The sequence below is a fragment of the Palaemon carinicauda genome, chromosome 6 (assembly GCF_036898095.1).
Source record: "Palaemon carinicauda isolate YSFRI2023 chromosome 6, ASM3689809v2, whole genome shotgun sequence".
Classification (NCBI taxonomy): Eukaryota; Metazoa; Arthropoda; class Malacostraca; order Decapoda; family Palaemonidae; genus Palaemon; species Palaemon carinicauda.
The window spans coordinates 13121631-13143814 of NC_090730.1; the positions used below are offsets into that span (position 1 = coordinate 13121631).

Consider the following 22184-nt stretch of genomic DNA (forward strand, 5'->3'; position numbering starts at 1 on the left):
AGCCTAGAATGAAAGGTAGAATGACTGGCATTAGGTTTTTTTTTCTGGACTTGACATCAGTTGTAGGTAAGCTTCATAACCGGACAACCTTTTTTAACAGACAGTATGTGTTAAAAAGTATCTACCCCATTCTCGTAGACAGGGGAAAGATGAAAATAATGTAATCTACTCTATTTCTCATAATATCAATGGACATTTTACAACAGCATATCCTGTACAAGAATGTAGGTTTTCATGTGACCGAATACCATTTATTCTTGTTGTGGGCCTAACCTAATGCCTGTAGCATCCTTATGTACAGACTGTAAGAGGTTGGCAGAGTTCTCACCTTTTCTCCTGTACAGGACAGGTGCTTTGATAATTACCGGGAAAGTTGAACCAGCCACAATTTAGCTTGTAGGGACTTCCTCCCTTATAAAGACAAGTCCTATTAAAGGGTGATGGTTTGTATTTTCATGTATGAACAAATCACAATGTCTTGAAGTGATTTTTAATTTTTCCTAATTGTCTAAACTGGAATTCTGTAGTTACACTTCCTGCCTCAACCACCCCATAAGTTCCAGGACCAAAGGTTAAAAGTGTTAGTCTTGCTTAATGACAGATGGGCGGATCTTTCTACAGACTACCTGTCAGTACGTAGTTTCAGCTACCTTGTTAAGTTTTGATGGGCATTCCAGCTTTGCTGAAGTTATACTTCTCTAGTAAAGGACCAAGGTTTGTACAGTTAGGAAAAATAAAAATGTTTAAAAATTGGTGATTTTGTTTACAGAAAGCCTATTTGAAACATATTTGATTTAAAGTTTTATCTAATTTTTGTATATACTGTATATACAATATTTAGGAATGCTGTAAGGGAAAATCCCCTATATGTCTGATTCAAATGTCAGTTGTCAAATACAGGTTGACTTCAGGAGACACAATTGAAGTTAGGGTACAGGAAAGTAAGGTGGAGTTGTAATATTGTACTAATATAAAATGTTATAAATACAGGATTGTATGCAATTAACTCGTTATGTCTTTCAGCTAAGTTCATATCTCTATAACTGTACTCTCTCTCTCTCTCTCTCTCTCTCTCTCTCTCTCTCTCTCTCTCTCTCTCTCTCTCTCTCTCTCTCTCTCTCTCATATTCTTAGCAACACTTTCTCATTATTCAAGTTTTTTTTTTTCTCAATATTTTATGGTATGTTTAAATAAAAAAAAATATAATTACTGTTCAGCACCCTGAAAATTTAATTTCATTTGGAATTATGGTATAATATTTATATTGTAGAATGACAAATATTAATTGTTGTGCAATGATAAAAATATTATTAAGCAGCTCTGCAGCATAAGGAATACAGGCACTAATTATCTATTGTATTTTAGGTGAAGTGTTTGTCATAAGTCGCGGAACGTGGTTTTATGAAGGTGCCTGGGGTCCGGTTGAAGAATCACTGGCAGACAGAATTGAATACGAGCATTTGCTCAATTTCCGCGGTCACCATCTCTTGAATCAACGAATTGATGATGCTACTAAAGAAGGTTAGTTTCGTAGATACTGGATATTGTATGAAGATCATAATTTTCAAAATGTACTGGTATCCAGGAGGATAACTGACGTTAAAAGTTATTCTTTAATAGCTTAACTGGAATAAATTGCTTAAAGAGGGGAATTATGTTATAAAGGGATTCATTATTCAGTTCAATTTACTCTGGTGTAGAACCTCAAAGTCATCCAGAAAATGCTATGGGAGGATCCTTTTACAGAACTTTGATTGTTGGTGATCTCAGCCCTTCTAAGTTCTTCATGTGTGAACTTGTGTTCTTCACTTCCAAAAATTATTCATGGGCCTGAGATGCTTAATGTAAAATTAATGAAAATGAAAATACTGTTGCCCGTTCTATGCTGTGTAATGAGTGTACTCTACCAGTTTTGCCCCTATTATCAATGGTGTGTTAATTTTTTGAGGCAGTGTTGATATTGTTTATCACCAGAACAATGTTAACAGACAAATTAGACTAATAATCCCATAGGCAATTTACTCCTTTGCTGTATTTCTTTAACAGTGTTCAAGTGCCAAAATAGACAGAGAATGAGGAATAAGGAAATTGTAGTGTTAGGAAATTATTAAGGGATGGTGAAATTGTAGAGTTAGGGAAGTATACATCTGTTATTGCAAGTGTAAAGATTTTTTTCTTTGATACATAATTCCTATTACAATTATTTCTTTTCAGTGGTTCATTCTATGACAACTAGTGAAGGGCAAGTTGATTGGTTTAGTGCCTCAGAGGTATACCTATCTTCCGATGGGACCTCGTCAAGATTGATGCGTTCAGTGGGAAAGAAACTGGGTTTCCAAAAGAGTATGTATTATGTTTCATATACTGTTTGTTATGATATGAACTGTGTCATTATACATGTATTGTATTAACATGGTAAGTTAATATAGTTTTTTGAGTTACACAATTGAGGAGAGTAGACCAGAATTTTTTTTTTTATTTTACCTCGGCATTTAAAGATTGTCATTAATGATTGAAATTCATGTCCTTGTTTTGTATATATAACAGTAAACTAATTATTTGTTCCGTAACTGGAATACAAACTACGCTATTTAATAGGGGTTTTACTTTCGGCGTAGCTGAAATGACGAGTCATTAATTTTTAACGAGGGTTAACAACCCATACTGCTAGTTAGCGGGGTAGGGGAGGGTAGCTTGCTACTGCCTCCCCTTACACACTTGTGATTGAGCTCACTTTGCTTTCGGCTCAGATGGTGAACGGACGTTGCAGTTCTTCATCCTCGCCGAATATTGGCAGCCATTAATAACTTTTGCTTTTGCTTTTTCTCTTAGGGTGGGTTTGGGAAGTTGACTTCTGCGATCATGCGCACCTGCCATGGACTCTCCGGCCGCCCTTGTGGGACATTTATGTTGGTAGTAGAGACTGATCCTCACACCCTTTGTCCTTTATGCAGAGGTCAATGGTGTGATAGCGTAAATAAGTGTAATGAGTGTAGGGAGTGGTCTTCCTGCCAGTGGGAGAGGTTTGCGCAATGGCAGAAGAAGTCCAAGCTGGATATTTCTCCTTTGAAAGAAGAAAAACCCAAGGCCTCTTCCTCCGTCTCACGACCGAGGCTCTTACTTGTCCGGTCTCTTACGAGAGACCGTCACTAGTAGCGTAGACCAAGATAATGTTGGCCAACCCCAGTTCTCGAGAGATGATGTTGCTTCCCCTAGTGAAGCAGCCCCACCTCTCCCCCCGGGTGACGCCTTGTCACTAACCCCTCTTTTACTGATTTGGTCTTCCTTGGGGCTTACGGGTCCGCCCTCCAAGGAAGCTTTGCTACAGTTCATCCGCATGGATGCTTCTGTTGAGCAATTATCGTCGCAGTCGGAGGTAGATCTTCTGACCCTCGTCGACGTTATTATGTCAGAGGTGTCTCATGCGGTATCATCCAACTCCTCTGCCTCTCCAGACTCTCCAGCGGTTGCTGCCGACTTAGTTTCCCCCGTTCCTGAACATCCTTCGAGTGGGAAACTAAGTTCGTCTGTCTCTCCTGCAAGTGTTCCTCTCCCTCGGGGGAGTTCACTTACAGAGACTCCTCTTTGGAGGACTGCTGCGGCGCATGGTCAGCTTGCTGATCCAACGGCCCCCAGAGGGCGCATTTGTCGGGAAGAGGCGCCTCTTTGGTTCATCGTTGTTGCAGCCGTCCCCTGCAGAGGAGCCTCCGCTGCAGTCATCTGACCTTCATTCATCGATCGTCACTGCTTCTGCAACTAGTCTTGTGACTTCGGTCCTGGACCTCTCTGCTGATCGTTCGTGATCCCCTTCGGTGAATGGTTGCCCTTACAAAGGGCATGTCGACCATCCACCCTCCAGACCTGCCGACCTGCCAACACCATTCCTGTCACCGGTAAAGCCTATTGTATCTCTACCTAAGTGCGCAGCTGCGCGCCATCGCCCTGCAGCTCGCCAACCTACAGGACTTCAGCGCTCACCAGCAGCTCGTCGGCACTCTACAGTTCTTCGGCGCGCCCCTTCACCTGCTCGCCCTCATAGAAAGCAACAAAATCATGCGCCTGCACGCCAGTGTTCTCCAGCGCCCACACGCCCACGTTCACCTGCGCTCACACGCCTAGGGTCGCCCACGCGCCAGCGTACTACAGCGCGCTTGCACTCTCCTGTGCGTCCACGATCTCCTGCGCCTACGCACCCATGATCTCCTATGCGTCAGCACCCACCTGCGCGCCAGCGGTCTCCTGCACGCTAACACTTTCCTGTGCGCCCTTACTCTCCTATGTGGCAGAGCTCTCCTGCGCGCCAGCCTGTGCACCAATTCTCTAATGCACACCAGCGCGCTCCCTCACGCCATTAGTCACCTGCACATCAACAAATGCATGCGTGCCATTATTCTCCTGCGCACAAACACGCTGTAGGTGAGATAGCAGGCACAATGCAGCTCTTACCTGCGCGCCAACTCTCTCCCACGCGCATGCACAGAGACATGATCACGCGCCACCGCGCGCCAGCTTTCACATGCGCTCGCCAATATTCTCCCGCTCGCCAACAGGCACGGACGCAGGATCTACACCCAGCAAGGTCACCATCGCCTCATTCCCCTCCCCGCAAACTCATTCCAGCGTGGCCTACGGGAGAAGGGAAACAGCTACGAGCAGAAGGGTTCAGGATCCCTAAATTGCCTTCTAAGGCGGAGCCACCTATTACAGTCACTCCTCGTAGGGAACCTTCGGTCCCTTTCCCTTCAGGGGATCTGTCTGACAGTGCATCAGTCAGTCATCAGCCTTGTTTCAGTGCCTGTGTCAGAGCTGTAACACAGGCATTCAAGCCTGTCCTGTCCGACGGCTCACCAGAGCAATCTATAGCTCTGGATTCAATACATGGAACCATGGCTTCCTCTACCCCTTTGAAGAGGAAAAGAGGAGTTTACGACGCGGTCACTTCCCCGAGGGTGAAGCTGACTCCGTGCAGACCATCAAGGCTAGTCCCTCCAGTTTCTCCCCAGGGATACTCTTCCTTACTGTCGGATGAAGACCATCCTTCACCAAGGGAATTACGCGAGGAGAGACACACTGCCATCGCACCATTGGAGGAAACCTCCCTTCATGAGGAGAATTCCCCTCAATCTGAGACCAGGAGGGACATGGCACTCAGGCCTTCGATATGGAGTCTTACCTCCTTCCTTGGAAGGATTCCAAAGACTCCAAGACTCTGCCAAAGTCCTCCACCAGGGCTAGAACGGAGACAGCCAGCCACTCAAGAAATGTCCGCGACTCACCCCAAGAAGAGCTCTTGGGGATAGAAGGACACTTCGCTGCAAGTCCAACATCAGGAGGAGACCAACAAGAATCAGAACATGCATTCTGGCAGGTTCTGACTCTAATGAGGGTTCTCAGTGGGTTTTCCGACCCAGAGATACCCCCTCAAGAGGGCAAAGAGACGGTGTAGACCATGTCTTCGGCACTCAGAAACCCTCAAAGACCAGTGCAGCCCAGCCCTGGTTTCAAAGGTTGAAGAGTACCAGGGACAAGATCACCCAACAGCTCTTCGAGTTTGCCTACTCCAACCGTACTGGCTCTACAAGCAAGCTCCTCCCACCTCCTCGTGTACAGCAAAGGAGGTTCTTGGAGATCCTGAAGGAACTCAGTTCAGCTCTTCCACTTCACCATTCTGTGGAAGAGCTAACCAGGGGAGTCCCTCTTGAGAGAGACTTCAACTGGCAGGTCTCGTTCTCGGTGGCCGAAGTCGCGTCCCGTTCATAACATCTCTATGGACAATCTCTGCGATCCGTCTAGGATATCGCGTCCCGTTCATAACATCTCTACCTCCCCTGACCAGGAATCCAGTGTCAATAGACTCCCTTGCCATGGGATCGGCAAGGTGGCAGGCCCTTCGGGCAGAAGTCCGGACCCTGTTGAAGAAGGGCGCTTTCCAAGAGATTCTCGACGGGTCCCCAGGGTTTTTCAGTCGACTCTTTCTTGTAAGAAAGGCGTCTGGAGGTTGGAGACCAGTCATCAATCTCTCAGCCCTGAACAAGTTTGTCAAACAAACTCTGTTCAGCATGGAGACGGCAGACACGGTCAGACTAGCAGTAAGATTTCAGGACTTCATGTATACACTGGACCTAAAGGACGCATACTTCCGGATCCCAGAGACATTAGCACGCGCCACTGCACGCCAGCTTTCACCTGTGCACGCGCGCCAATACTCTCCCGCTTGCCAATATTCTCCCGCTCGCCAACAGGCACGGACGCAGGATCTACACCCAGCAAGGTCACCATCGCCTCATTCCCCTCCCCGCAAACTCATTCCAGCGTGGCCTGCGGGAGAAGGGAAACAGCTACGAGCAGAAGGGTTCAGGATCCCTAAATTGCCTTCTAAGGCGGAGCCACCTATTACATTCACTCCTCGTAGGGAACCTTCGGTCTCTTTCCCTTCAAGGGATCTGTCTGACAGTGCATCAGTCAGTCATCAGCCTTGGTTCAGTGCCTGTGTCAGAGCTGTAACACAGGCATTTAAGCCTGTCCTGTCCGACGGCTCACCAGAGCAATCTATAGCTCTGGATTCAAGACATGGAACCATGGCTTCCTCTACCCCTTTGAAGAGGAAAAGAGGAGTTTACGACGCAGTCACTTCCCCGAGGGTGAAGCTGACACCGTGCAGACCATCAAGGCTAGTCCCTCCAGTTTCTCCCCAGGGATACTCTCCCTCACTGTCGGATGAAGACCATCCTTCACCAAGGGAATTACGCGAGGAGAGACACTCTGCCATCGCACCATTGGAGGAAACCTCCCTTCACGAGGAGAATTCCCCTCAATCTGAGACCAGGAGTGACATGGCACTCAGGCCTTCGATATGGAGTCTTACCTCCTTCCTTGGAAGGATTCCAAAGACTCCAAGACTCTGCCAAAGTCCTCCACCAGGGCTAGAACGGAGACAGCCAGCCACTCAAGAAATGTCCGCGACTCACCCCAAGAAGAGCTCTTGGGGATAGAAGGACACTTCGCTGCAAGTCCAACATCAGGAGGAGACCAACAAGAATCAGAACATGCATTCTGGCAGGTTCTGACTCTAATGAGGGTTCTCAGTGGGTTTTCCGACCCAGAGATACCCCCTCAAGAGGGCAAAGAGACGGTGTAGACCATGTCTTCGGCACTCGGAAACCCTCAAAGACCAGTGCAGCCCAGCCCTGGTTTCAAAGGTTGAAGAGTACCAGGGACAAGATCACCCAACAGCTCTTCTAGTTTGCCTACTCCAACCGTACTGGCTCTACAAGCAAGCTCCTCCCACCTCCTCGTGTACAGCAAAGGAGGTTCTTGGAGATCCTGAAGGAACTCAGTTCAGCTCTTCCACTTCACCATTCTGTGGAAGAGCTAACCAGGGGAGTCCCTCTTGAGAGAGACTCCAACTGGTAGGTCTCGTTCTCGGTGGCCGAAGTCCTTAACCAGGAAAAGGTCACTAAGTATGCGATGCAAGCTACTTCGTGGCTGGACATCTGGTTAGGGACCATAGGTATCCTGAAACGATCCGAAGATTTTTCCAAGGAACGCACCAGGAAGGCAATGGAGACCTTTTTACTCTCAGGCACTCGCACGATCAAGTTTCTTGCCCACCAAGTTTCGAACTTGTGGGCAAACACTATCTTGAAACGTCGAGATGCAGTGTCTGAGAGGTTCCACCAACAGGTCCCAAGCGTCGAGATAAATAGGCTCAGACATTCCTCCATAGAGGGGCCCCATCTGATTGAGCCTAAGGACGTGGAACTTGCTGCTGAGAGGTGGAGGAAGTCTCATCGAGACTCCCTCCTCCATAGGGCTTTGACAACTAAGCCCTATAAACCTCCAGCCCCTCAGCAGTCCTGTCCAACCAAGACCGTAACGATGAAACCAGCAGCGAAGACAGTGGTGTCTAATAAGGCCTTTCCTGTCAAGAACAGGAAAGGCAAAAAGTCCTCCAGGGGAGGAAAGAATCCTAGAGGGAGCGGCCGAGGCCACAAACGCTAGGATAGTCGCTCCCCTTGCGTTTCCGCCAGTGGGGGGATGCCTACAAAGTTGCTCAGACAGGTGGAAGCAACTCGGGGGCAGATTCCTGGACAATCTCTGCGATCCGTCTAGGATATCGCGTCCCGTTCATAACATCTCTATGGACAATCTCTGCGATCCGTCTAGGATATCGCGTCCCGTTCTTAACATCTCTACCTCCCCTGACCAGGAATCCAGTGTCAATAGACTCCCTTGCCATGGGATCGGCAAGGTGGCAGGCCCTTCGGGCAGAAGTCCAGACCCTGTTGAAGAAGGGCGCTCTCCAAGAGATTCTCGACGGGTCCCCAGGGTTTTTCAGTCGACTCTTTCTTGTAAGAAAGGCGTCTGGAGGTTGGAGACCAGTCATCAATCTCTCAGCCCTGAACAAGTTTGTCAAACAAACTCTGTCCAGCATGGAGACGGAAGACACGGTCAGACTAGCAGTAAGACTTCAGGACTTCATGTATACACTGGACCTAAAGGACCCATACTTCCGGATCCCAGTCCATCCATCTTCAAGGAATTACTTAAGATTCAGCCTAGACAACAGAAAGTACCAGTTCAAGGTGCTGTGCTTCGGTCTTTCCAAATCACCCCAAGTTTTCACCAGAGTGTTTGCCCTAGTGTCATCTTGGGCACACAGGATTGGCATCCGTCTCCTCCGTTATCTGGACGACTGGCTAATCCTAGCAGACTTGGTGTCAACCCTTCTTCAACACCGAGACAAACTTCTGAGACTTTGCCAGGATCTGGGGATCATGGTAAATCTCGAGAAGTCTTCTCTGCTATCTACACAGAGACTGGTATACTTAGGCATGATCATAGACACCACTCTCTACAAAGCCTTCCTATGAGACGACCGGATATCATGGCTGAAAAAGGTCGCAAGACCCTTTCTCAGACGAGAACTTTCAGCCCAAACGTGGTTACGTCTCCTCGGTCACCTTTCATTGCTGGCCCATCTAGTTCCCAATGGTCGCCTCAGGATGAGATCCCTCCATTGGCAACTCAAGTCCCGGTGGAGTCAGACTCGCGATTCCCTGGACATCCGGATCCCCATGGGATCAGCGGAACTGACAGACCTCCAGTGGTGAGTGACAGACGAGAACCTACGAAAGGGAGTGGACCTTCTCGTCCTCCCTCCAGATTTGATGCTGTTCTCAGACGCTTCAAAAAAAGTGTGGGGACCCCACGTGCTGCACCTCACGACCTCAGGCCTCTGGTCAGAGTCAGAAGAGTACCTTCACATAAATCTCCTAGAGATGAGGGCCGTCTTTCTGACCCTTCAACAGTTCCAACAATTCCTTGTGGGCCACTCAGTGGTGGTGGTGATCGACAATGCCACAGTAGTGGCTTACATCAACAAGCAAGGAGGTACCTTTTCGCAGCAGCCATCCCATCTAGCAGTAGAGATACTGAGATGGGCCGAAATCCACTCGATACCACTATCGGCATGTTTCATTCTGGGCAAAAGGAATGTGCTCGCCGACAACCTGAGCAGAGCATCTCAGATAGTGAGTACTGAGTGGTCTTTGGATCATCCAGTAGCCAACAAAGTCCTGGCTTTGTTGGGTTCTCCGACTGTGGACCTCTTCGTAAAGGCCCTGAACTTCAGGCTCCCGCTGTATTGTTCCCCAGTCCCAGACCCCAAGGGTCTCTGGCAAGATGCTTTCCAACAACAGTGGGACAACATCGACGTTTACGCCTTTCCCCCGTTCTGTCTGATGAGAAGGGTACTCAACAAGACCAGAACATTGGTCAATCTTTCAATGACCCTCATAGCTCCGCTATGGCATCACGCAGAATGGTTTCCGGACCTTTTGCAGCTCCTAACGGAGCCCCCAGGAGAACTCCCTCCTTGACACAATCTACTCAAACAACCACATGCCAACGTATTCCACAAAGCCGTAGCTTCGCTACGACTTCACGCCTGGAGACTATCCAGCATCTCCTCTCTCAGAGAGGAGATTCGCAACAAGTTGCGACTAGGATGTCTGGATACCTGCATAAGTCATCAGAAGCAGTCCACCAGGCAAAGTGGAAAGTCTTCTGTGGTTGGTGTCGTGGAAAGGGTATCTCTCCACTCGATACCACTATTCCAGCATAACGGAATTCCTCATGTATTTGCGTGGAGAAATGCGCCTGTCAGTCTCGGCAGTAAAAGGCTATCGCTCAGCCTTAAGCCTCACCTTCAGACTGAAAGGAATGGACATTTCTTCATCGCTAGAACTTTCCTTACTCATACGGAGTTATGATCTTACCTGCCCCCAGTCGGGAGTGAGACCTCCCCCATGGAACGTGGTTCGAGTTCTCAGGTCTCTCAAGAGACCTCCCTATGAACCATTACGCCAGGCATCCGATCGCCACCTGACTTGGAAGACGGTTTTCCTGCTAGATTTGGCTTCGGCCAAGCTAGTTGGTGAACTTCATGGTCTCTCATATGACATCGCCCATTCAAGGGAATGGGAAGAGGTAATGTTCAGCTTCGTCCCTGAGTTTATTGCTAAGACTCAGAACCCGGAGTTAGCGGATTCACGATTCGACTCCTTCCGGATTTCTAGTCTCCGTAATGTAACAGATGACCCAGACCATCTCATACTATGCCCAGTGAGGAGTTTGAGGCTGTATCTTAAGAGAACAGCCGCAGCCCGTCCTCGTGTGCCTGCACTATCCGTCAGCACAGGAAGAACCAATAGGAGGGTCACCAAGAACACCATCTCAGCATGGATTCGCAAGTCGCCCCAGAGCTTATGATGTCAGGGGCGTGGCTACGTCCCGGGCATTCAAGAGAAACTTCTCAGTGACGCAGGTTCTTCAAGCTGGGGTGTGGAATCGTCAGACCACATTCATATACCACTACAGTAGGCCCCCGCCATACAACATTAATCCGTTCCGGAGTTGGTATCGTATGGTGAAAATGTCGTATGGCTGGCAATAGAATAGCTAATGTGTGCAAAACCCCAGGTAAAAACATTGAAAATTAGTATGTAACAAAATAGTATAGTAAGCACTGTACTACATTATACTTATATATAATATACATGTACTGTACAGTATATAATTAAATAACATTACAGGATGAATAAAAATTATATACTGTACAGTACTGTAAAGGAAAAATTAAATTTTATTTACCTTTGGAGTGACGTGACTTGAGCTGGTAGTGGGTGGAGGCAGAGGGGGGAGGAGACGGTAGATGTAGAAACGTATCAATGCTAATTATGTTATGTACACTTAATGATAAATTTATTCTTACTATTAAACACTTAAAATTAAAAATGCTTTTTTTTTATTATTTTTGTCTTTTGAAATTTAAAAAAATTACTCTTTTTTAGCTTTTTTGATAGAATCACTATTATCATCTTTGCTTTCTGACACTTCTCTTTCGGAGAAATATCTATCCTAAGAAGCCTGTTTCTAACGATTCCTCAACATATTTCTAAAATGACTCGTACGCTTGTCATTAACACTGTCCATAAGACGACTTGTCTGAAGCTTTTCTGGGTTTTTCTTTTCAATGAAACTCGAAAGGTTTTCATAACAACCGATAGCTTCCCTTATTTCTGCTGATGTCGTTTATTCAGTCCCCCCCCCCCGCCGTCCTCGCCACCTCTAGAGCTGTGCTCATCTTGAATGAAGGTCAACTGCATTGCCTCCAACTCCTTCAAGTCTTCAGTCGTAAGCTCCTCCCTGTGCTCCTCGATAAGGTTATGGACGTCAGCCTCATTGACAACGAGCCCCATGGACCTCCCGATTGAAATTATTTCCTCAACATCACCCTCGGGCAGGATCATCAACGGCCTCGTCTTCGGTTGAGGGATCGAAACCTTCGAAGTCTCGTTCTGCCACAACAGCTGGCCACAGTTTCTTCCATGAGGAGTTCAAGGTGCGCCGTGAAACCTCATTCCAAGCTTTGTCGATCATCTTCAAGCATTGAACGATGTCAAAATGCCCCTTCCAAAATTCACGGAGGGTGAGTTGAGTGCTTTTAGTCACTTCGGTGGCAGATAGAGAACCTTGATGAAGGAGAAGTCAGGATGAATGATGTCCTCGAGGCCAGGAGGGTGAACAGGGCCATTGTCCAGTACCAGGAGACGTTTGAGAGGAAGATTGTTCTCTTCTAAAAAGTTCTTGACAGCAGGACCGAAGCAGACGTTTACCCACTCAATAAATATGGTCCTCATGACCCAGGCCTTGGCATTAGACTTCCAAAATACCGAGAGCCTCGCCTTCGTGATATTTTGTGCCTTGAAGGCACGAGGATTCTCTGAGTGGTATACCAGTAGGGGCTTAATTTTTAAGTCCCCACTGGCATTTGCACAAGATGTGAGGGTAAGTCTGTCCTTCATCGGTTTATGGCCAGGAAGTTTCCTTTCTTCAGCTGTGATATATGTACGGCGGGGCATTTTCTTCCAGAAAAGGCCAGTTTTATCACAGTTAAACACTTGCTGAGGAATGTAACCTTCTCTGGAAATTACTTTCTCAAACTTCTTGAGGAATTCTTCTGCTGCTCTCTTGTCAGAACTGGCCTCCTCTCCATGCCTGACGACTGAGTGAATACCAGTCCCCTTCCTAAAGCGATCAAACCACCCATGAGAAGCCCTGAACTCTTGGGGGGCTTGCTGCGACGTTCCTTTGTCTCCGCCATCTCTCTGGGCTTCCACGAGGTCGGCAAAGATGGCGCTCACCTTGTGCGAAATTACCGATTGCGTGAGTGTATCACCAGCGATTTCCTTCTCTTTAATCCATAGAAGAAGGAGTCTCCATTTCGTCGTTGATTGAGGTCCTTCCACTGGCAAGGACAGTCATGCCTTTAGAAGACTTACTTGCTTTAATGGCTTCCTTATTCTTGATAATTGTACCAATCGTAGACTGGTTACGGCCATACATACTAGCGAGGGTAACGATGCGCATGCCTTCTTCATATTTCTTTATGATCTCCAGTTTCGTTTCCATAGTAATCATCTTCGTTCCTTTCCCTTTAACATCACTAGCAATCTTGGGACCCATGGCTAACGAATTAAAGTTATAATTAAGCACTAAAATGCACAAAAAATATGATATCGCAAGCACTCACATGAGATCAAGTCTTTACGAAACGCACACGAGATTCTGAACTGAGTGCACGTATAACAAAGAGAGAGAGAGGCAGCATCTCTCTTAGGCATTGTGGGAGGGATTACGGCCAATAGCGTATCGGCATCTTAGTGACGCCGACCAATAGCAGACCAGCTTCTTAGTGACGTATGCATTGACGTATGAGTGTGGTGGTAAGCTAGTGACTCGCACAGTCGTACGCGTAAAAAACGCCAAGTTTGAGTTTTGGAATTCGATGCCGTAAGGTGGGGAAAATGTCGTAACGAGGGGACGAAAAAACCTCGTATTCCACATCGTAACGTGAAAAAAACGTAAGCTGGGGATGCCGTACCCCGGGGGTCTACTGTACCTGCAAGAAGTGACCCACAGGAGACTTGATACATTCTCTATCGGTCCTGTGGTGGCTGCACAACAGCTGGTTTAAAACGTCAAACTTCTTATTGGACAAGTAGCAGAAGGTTGAGGGCATTGTTACCCAGTTTTAGTCTGCGTGAATGAAAAGGTTTGACTGGCCCTTATTCTTTTCTTCATTCTTCCCTCTCTTGGGGAAAGCAGCATCCTGGGTTCTCTGCATAACTGACCTCAAACCACTGCAGGTAAACCATGCTCCCTTTTGTACCTAGTATTTAGACTAATACTGTTGCGTCCCCATACCCTGACGAAGTGGTATTGGGAAAGTCCTAGTTACACAGTTTTTCCTTCTAAAGAACTCGGAATAACTTTTCCAGGACAGTCACACTTCTGCATACCTCAACACACAGCTTGCGTAGGTCGCGGACCTTGCGTAGCAAGGTTTTAGCGAGGTGCAGGGACTCCTTATTTTTTTAGTACTGATACACTCAGATAAGGAGCCCCCGGATAAAGCCAAAAGCCAGATTGGCTGGGGCGTCCACCCTTCCTAATGGGTGAGTCACCCCTATTAAATAGCATGGTTTGTATTCCATTTACGGAACAAATGATAAATTCGTAGATAATTTTTATTTTTCCTAACTACTGTATACAAACCTTAGCTATTTAAGCAAACTTACTTGCCAGCCCTATCCCCCTTGAAGTCCTACCTCCAAGCAAAGGGAGCTCAATCACAGGCGTGTGAGGGGGGGCGGTAGCAAGGTACCCTCCCCTACCCCCGCTAACTAGCGGTATGGGTAGATAACCCTCGTTAAAAATTAATGGCTCGTCATTTCAGCTACGCCGAAAGTAATACCCCTATTAAATAGCTAAGGTTTGTATAGTTAGGAAAAATACAAATCATCTACAAATTTGTCATATTCATCCTTAATTTTGTCTAGCGTTTTCTGTATAATTGTGAGAAAAAGTTTTTGTCGGAATGGTTGATATTTTCTTAAGAAATTACAAAATTGTGTTTTTTTTATAAGTTTCGGGTTAATATGCTGTGTGGCCTCCAAGTATCATCTTGTAAAAGGCTTGTATATGGAATCCAATCCAATATGACATAAATTACCTAAGGAATGTTTTCTCCCAGTGGCGTACCAAGAAGTTGTCCGCAACACATCATCTTAAAAAGCCCAACGACAGTAGGGTACTCAATTTTTATTTACTTTAGTATACAATCTGGAGTCCCGTATTTCAAGCCTAATTGGAAACGGTTTATTAAAGTATTCTAGACAAGTAACCTAGACCAGGCTAGTAATACTTAACCTTGTTGCATTACTTGTATTTAAAATTATCCGTCTTTCAATTCAGTCAGCAATATGAACATCAGGGGAGATTCATAGAAATAAACTATTTTTGTTTCTTTACTCACCTGATGTTTATATACATGCTCACCCTCCTTTCCTCTGACTTATAGTATCAAAGGGAGGGGTTTTCACCCTTACCACAAGATGGTTCCATTACCTTGCTAAGGGCATGTATTCATTGATGCAAAAAGAAAATGGAAACATAGTTAAAAATTTAAAATTTTACTTGTATGTGGTGATTTAAGCAGACTTCTGGAGAAGTAGTCATATGAACATCAGATGACTATAGAAATTAAAAAAAAATTTATTATTAAAATTGCTTTTCCTAACTATACAAATCTGAGTCCTTTAAGTTGCACTTCCTGTCTCGAGCATACCGTAAGTCATAGATTTAAGGTCAAAGTGGCCATTCAGTGTGCTGGTGGGGGCCAGGCTTCCCCTCCACCCGCCAGTAACTGCTGACACCTCATTATAGATTTTAAAAGCCGAGTTCCAGCTACTCTGAAAACATACTCATATTAAAGGATTGAGGTTTGTATAGTTAGGAAAAATACAAAATTACTTCAAGAACTTGTAATTTTCCATTCCATTCTCAACTTTCTAAATAAAACACTACCCTTTAATTTAGACCTCCCCCACATAAAATAAGTAATAGCATATACCAACACTAAAGGAAAATTCTCTGAAGAAAAGGAATTAGTAAAGGAGAAAATAATGTAACAGGGTGAATGTGAAACTCAGATTTGAGAGAAAAAATAGCAGGTGTGATTGTACTAGTAGATAAATTGAATGGCTTTAATCTATTTAATGCTGTTAAAGGCATATTGAAGCCCATATGTCCAGACAACAAGATGGGAACTCTTCTTTGTTTGTACTTGCCTGGAGAATGTAACGTACGATAAGGCTGCTATAAAGTGATAGGTTGGTGATGAAGTAAATTATTATTTGTAATATACCGTTTCCATAATTTGCTGCTGTGTGTAGTGTAAGCTCAAGGTTTGATTAAAATTTCATATATTTTTTTCAGCTGGATATAAACTACACAGAGGATACAGCATAGATGCCAATGCAAGTGACAAGCCTCCAGATATCAATCACATAGTATTTGTAATTCATGGCATTGGTCAGAAGATGGAGAGAGGCCGAATTATCAAAAACTGCACTGTGTAAGTTTAGATGTTCCATTTTTGCCAGCAGTATGATGGCATACAAAATAAAACATCGGATATGTACGTCTTGGTATTTAGATACAGTACTGTTTTCGTAATTCCAACATCTTTCTTCCAGTCCAGGTATCATTAATAATACTTAGCAGTTACCTTAAAATAGATAGTAAAGGATTTTGCATGAAAGTTGTTATAAGTAGGTTCTATTGTTATTTTTATATTTATTCTGATACTTTATCTCTAAATAACAGATGATATTCGATGACCAAAGGAATTTGTGATTCAAAAATTCGTATGGGGAACTCTTTATTTATAGAATTACATCAACGTGAAGCACCGATTTTACAAGCAGACCTTATCTTTTATGCCATTTAGTCACATTTATAGGCAAAGAAATCTACTGAAAGTAGTCTTCTACTCATTGATAGTAAGTTTTTAAAAGAAGTATCACTCATTGCAGGAAAGCATAGAAAGAGAAGTAGGAATTTGATACATTGCGGAAATATCAAGTGACTGCATTATAGAATCTCATTTAACTTGAAGTAAAACAAGATTTATTTAAAGAAAATGATGGTAATTTAATACCTGCAGTATGTGAATCTTGAAAGGTTGAATCATCTGAAGAAATTAGTAAAGAAAATATTTAGGCTGAAGAGCTTGATTCCTTAATAAATGCTAGGCTACAATATGGTAGGTACATTCATGACTTTCAAAGAAACAAGAATCCTGTAGATTGTTTTTAACAGGAAATAAGGATGCTAAGATGGTGTCATAAGATGATTGAGGAGCTGAATAGTAAACTGGAATATTTGCTCCTTGAAATGAAATCTTGAAACGGCTTAATTATGTTTTTATCAAGACAGGAAGATATAAAGCCATGCAGATGGGGAAAGTTATGAAGTTGGTTTACAGATGTTAAACATTTTATTGTTGAAGAACCATATTTTTTAGGAACAGGTAACTGCTTGTTGAATTTTTAGTTTTGGTGAACTTGCTAATGAATTGGAGAAGCACAGTGTATATTACTGTAGTGGCAAAAGACTAGTAGTAGTATAAGAGGGGAGTAATGATAAATAACCCAAAAGTTGAACAGATTAGTGGACATTAGGTTCAATATCAGAGGGTGAATACATGGGAAAACCCTGCTCGGGGCTTTGTGTACTGCCGTTTCCCTTTTTCCTCCTTATAGAAAGCTAGGTAGAAAGTTTTTTTTTTTCTATAAGTCTGCCAGGAACCCTAATTTTATCGTATACTACTTAAACTAGACCTTTGAGTCGAAGTGATGGGAATATTGATGTGGAAGGGTATGTAATGGGAGAAACTTAAATTGTTACAAAAATCTTAATGATCAAAATACTAAAATATTAAAAGATATGTATAGTATTCTTATGAGAGATCATCAGGAATTGTAACAATAGATTGGTGATGAGACAAGAACGACCAAAAATTTAAAAGTGAAAATCATGATAAAGCAGTAATACAATGCTTCTTTGAAGCTAATTCATATCGTGGGAAAGACTCCAGAATAAAGGCAGAAGTTATTCTTTTCACACATACACTTCTGTTGCATCTTGGAAACCTGATGAATGTTGTAAGATGCGAGATGGAGTAGATTGTGATTTGAAATGTTTGGTTTTATGTTTGATGATAATCATATATTTTCCACCTATTCTAGTTTGGTAGGTAACCAAGTGGAATGTTGGTTGAATTTTATCAATGGAGGATTAATTTGTTTTGTTGGTTTTTCTTGAATTAATTGCTAGATATTTTTTTTTAAGCATGCATATTGAGTGTTTTATTTGGTATTTCATAAGAAAAATTAACTATTTAATTAGATTAAATTTTTTCATTATTCCTGCTTTTTCATTGCTTTTGAAAATTTCATTTGATGTCCTTTTGAGTTTGTGCTAAATATAAGTACATACTGTACAGGTACGGTGCTTTACTTACTGATAGAATTTTAGTTAAGTTGCATAATGGTAATTTTATCCAAAGCTCATAGGCTTTGCTTTATGTTTGGCAGATGAACACTTTCATCCTATTCTTAATTTTAGTTCGCATAGATTTTGATGTATTTTATTTACAGTAGTCATATTTTATTAGCTTGCTTAATTTTCTTATACAGTACTTTATGCCAGTTTTATTTTTGAGTTGTATTTGTTTTGTGTTATATTTTTTTATGTTAGCTATTACACACTGTATTTTAGGCATTATGACTGAGATTGTTTTCATTTTTATTTCAGCATTCTTATCAGGCCTAATGTGTTAGGTGCTCTGGTATACTTCTATTATCATCCCAATTAGTCTTTGTGACAACAGAGAGTGAAGTCTGTCTACCACCACCAACCAATGTGTGAGGTTTCCTAAGCCATTCTTGGATTCTTACTTAACTAACCTGGCATGTGTCATCATACAGGCAGACTGCTGGTGCTGGCTTGAGGGACCTGTCATGGAACTAATATCCTGGCATGTGCTAGTTTTAATGACCATTTTGCTGGTTTGCCATTTTTGAGGGGATTTTGGTATTACGAAGTCTATCAGTACTATATTTTCTTTTCCTCTTGCCTGTGTGATATTTGCTGTATGCTGTTTAACTGGCTTTTAAGATTGCTTAAGTAATTTTTCAGCTCTGATTCTCATCCAGTTTCTGTTACACAATTACTAATATAATCCATATTTTGTGAACAGGCAACTTTCTGGTCATTTGCTAGCTTATGGAATGTTGCACTTGTAATTCTGTTTTCAAGGTTTAATTTCACGCAAATTACGAAAACACTTATATCTGCCAATGCCTTACATCCAGGTTAGAATGGAAAAATGAGGTTCCAAGTCACTGATTTTAGAACAAGTCATAATTGCACAATGTGTAAGATTCATGTCCGGTGTTCCCTCCTTTCTCATCTGCCTAAAGTCTTTTATTCCTGATGTATGAGTAATGAAAGTATATACTGTACATTATCGATTGACCTTCACCTACATGTACATTCTTTCACTTGTTTACATATCTTTACCAAATAACTTACAGCTTTTGTGTTTTTGTTTTTTCTGTAGTCATAACCAATATCATCATAAGTAGTAACCTGGGAATTTATCCCGTTGGTGGTGGGCTTGTATAAGTGTGTTGTAGGAATTGGGGCTTATTCAGCAAGCATATTATTTACATTCAGCTTTTATACTAAAAATGAATTGTTCCGTAACCGAAATACAAACCATGCTATTTACAGTGGAACCTCTACACACGAACGTATCTACATCCAAATTTTCCGACATCCGAAGTAAAATTCGAGCAATTTTTCGACTCAACACCCGAATTTTATTTCGACACACGAAGTGAGCAATTTTCGTCGTACTGGTTGTATCCAAATTTTTCGACACGCGAAGTACAATTCGAACACGTTCCTACTCTACACCCGAATTTTTTTTTGACACCCGAAGTAAACAATACCCGTGCACGGATGTATTTTTTATTTCCGCCGATAGAAGGCAGCATTTCTACCTCGGTGGGACCCTCAATTAGCGTGGCTTGGGACATTCCTCTGTTCTCGTCGCCTTCATGTGGTTGTGCCCTGTGCTTTCTGCTATTAACTGTGTTTTAATCATGATTTTTTATGTTCATCCTTTTACGGTATTTTACGTAAATCATGGGTTCTAAAAGGCTTAGTTTCGCAAGTGGTAGTGGTAGTGGTGAGAAAAGGAGTAAGGAAATGCTTTCTTTAGAAGTAAAGCAAGGAATTATTGAAAAGCATGAGCGTCCGTGTGAGTGAACTTGCAAAAGAACATCACGACGAACTTACTACAGAGGAGCTCAAGGAACTCCATGCTATGTCTGAGCACATGAGTGATGACAAGGAAGGGATCGAGGAGGTAGAACATGTGTTAGGTTCGGCGCAAATAAAAGAGGTGTTAGGAAAATATCAAGACGTGGTCGACTTCATCGACAAATACCATCCAAAGAAATTGCAGGTTTGTCGTGTAGTTGCGCAGTTTGATGATGTTTCCCTAACTTATTTTCGAAACATTCTGAAAAGCTGTACCAAGCAACTTTCTATCGATAGCTTCTTTAAAAAAACTACGAAGCGAACTCGTGATGAAGAGGAAGGAAGTGGTTCAAAGAAAACAGCAAAGAGTGAAGCGAAAGAAAGTGAAAAAGAAAATGGCAAAGATTGAAGAGAAAAAAATTCAATCAATTTTAAGTGTAGAGTGAAAGTGATTAACATTAATCATCAAAAAGAAAATAAGAAAATGTAAAAAAAAATGTAAAATATAAAAATGAAAAAAAATAAATAAGCTTAGTTAGATTAAAGTTCACTTACTGTAAGTTAGAATAAGTTACGGTAGTGTACGTTTATCGTAGTTAACCTCTCTACCTCCTCGCCGCCCGTCCGTCTCCTCTCTGCGTAGCAAGACCAACACCTGCGCTGTACTTTCTAAGGTAAATTGACGCTAAAAACCCGTTTCTTATTTATTATTTCTTGATAATTATTCTTTTTTACATGTCTATTATCTAATTTAGAGTGCATATTGTCATGTGTAATTATGTGTAGTAATTTATTAAGGAGTTATCATAGGTTTTTGGGCTCAACCACGGATTAATCCTATTTCAATGTATTCTTATGGGAAAATTCGTTTCTACATCCGAACATTTTCTACCTCCGAAGTCGGTTGTGGAACGGATTAAATTCGTATGTAGAGGTACCACTGTACATTGGGTTTACTTCCGGCGTAGCTGAAATTGACAAGCCAATAGATTTTAACGAGGGTTAACTACCCCCGCGCTAGTTAGCTTGCTACCCCTCCCCCCCACACACCGGTGATTTGTCTCACTTCACTTTTGGCTCGGACGATGTGCAGACGTGTCTGTCTATCGTCCTCGTTGTTGACAGCCTTAATCTTTTTCTTTTCTTTTCCTCAGCTGTGTGTTTGGAAGTTGGCCTCGCCCTTTGGTATTCATCATGCGCAAGTGCCCTGGAATCCGCCCTTGCAGTACCTTCATGTCGGCGGTGGATACCGATCCTCACACCCTTTGCCCGCAGTGTCGAGGCCAACGGTGTGACAGGGAAAATTTGTGCAGTGAGTGTAGGGAGTGGTCTGCCTCCCAGTGGGAGAGGTTTGCCCGCCGGCGTAAGAAGAAGTCCAAGAGAGACCGTTCTCCTTCAGGGGTTGCCTTGAAGGAGGAAGGCTCCAGGGACTCTTCTTCCGCCGCCCAAACCTCCTCCGAAGCTCCCACTCGACCGGCCTCTCATGAGAGGCCTCCGAGTGGTAGCGCAGACCCTTGTTCTGTTTCCCGATCTCGGGGTGCGGCAGAGGGCGTCGCCTCCCATAGCGGGGCGGCTCCCCCTCCTCCCCCGGGGGAGGATTTTGATAACGTTGATAACTCTGTGTCTAACGATGATCTTTTCAGCTTTGGGCTTCCTTGGGGCTTAAGGGCCTGCCTTCCAAGGAAGTCCTGTTTGACCTCTTCCAGTTGGGGGCTGCTGTCAAGCAGTCGCCGGTGATAGCAGAGGTAGATCCTCTGTCTATTGTCGACGTCGTGGTGACAGGCTTCCGACGGGTCTGGTCAAACCTCGGCGGCTCCTGATGTTGGGGTCGTTGCTGAAGGCTCTCCTCCCCCTTCCGAACATCCTTCGAAGGGGAAGGTGGGTCTCACGGTCTCTCCTGCGTCTACGTCTCCTCCTCGGGGGAGCGCTCTGACTGAGACTCCTCTTCGGAGGACCGACGACCCTGATGACCTCCCTCGTGACCGCCTTCGTCGTCCTCTTCGTCGCAGGGACCTCCCGTCTCCCTATAAGGGAGTCAAGAGGTGCCTCTTCGAGTCGTCTCCTCCTCCGTCCTCCGATGAGGATCCTCCTCGCCGGTAGCAGACTGTAGCAGCCACGTCCTTAGACCTCTCCGGTGATCGTTCGAGATCTATTACGCTTGCCAGACCTTCCACCTCCTGCGCAAATGGCCAACAGTCTCCTGAACTCGTCATCCGACGGGCATTGGTCCCTTTGGGGCAAAGGGATGTCTCCCATGGTGTGGGGGCTTCCCTTGCGCGTCAGGGTTCTCCTGCGCGTTCACGCGCAGTAGCGTGTAAGCGCTCTCCATCTTTGCAGTCTCCTGACTCACCTCGCCAGCGCTCTCCTGTTCGTCAGCGCTCTTCTGCTCGCCAGCGCTCTCCTGATGGTCAACGCCCCCCTGCTCGCCAGTGCTCTCCTGTGGA

At 44.2% G+C, this 22184-nt stretch overlaps 1 protein-coding gene across 1 annotated transcript in view; it reads left to right on the top strand.

Annotated features, from left to right (window-relative positions):
- The window catches only part of LOC137642429 (phospholipase DDHD1-like), a 117131-nt gene that overhangs the window by 6303 nt on the left and 88644 nt on the right, over nt 1-22184 (top strand). Inside the window, exons 2-4 of the mRNA XM_068374977.1 lie at nt 1366-1521; nt 2215-2343; nt 15844-15982. Coding sequence (XP_068231078.1) covers nt 1366-1521; nt 2215-2343; nt 15844-15982 — 424 coding nt within the window. The remainder of the gene's footprint in view (nt 1-1365; nt 1522-2214; nt 2344-15843; nt 15983-22184) is intronic.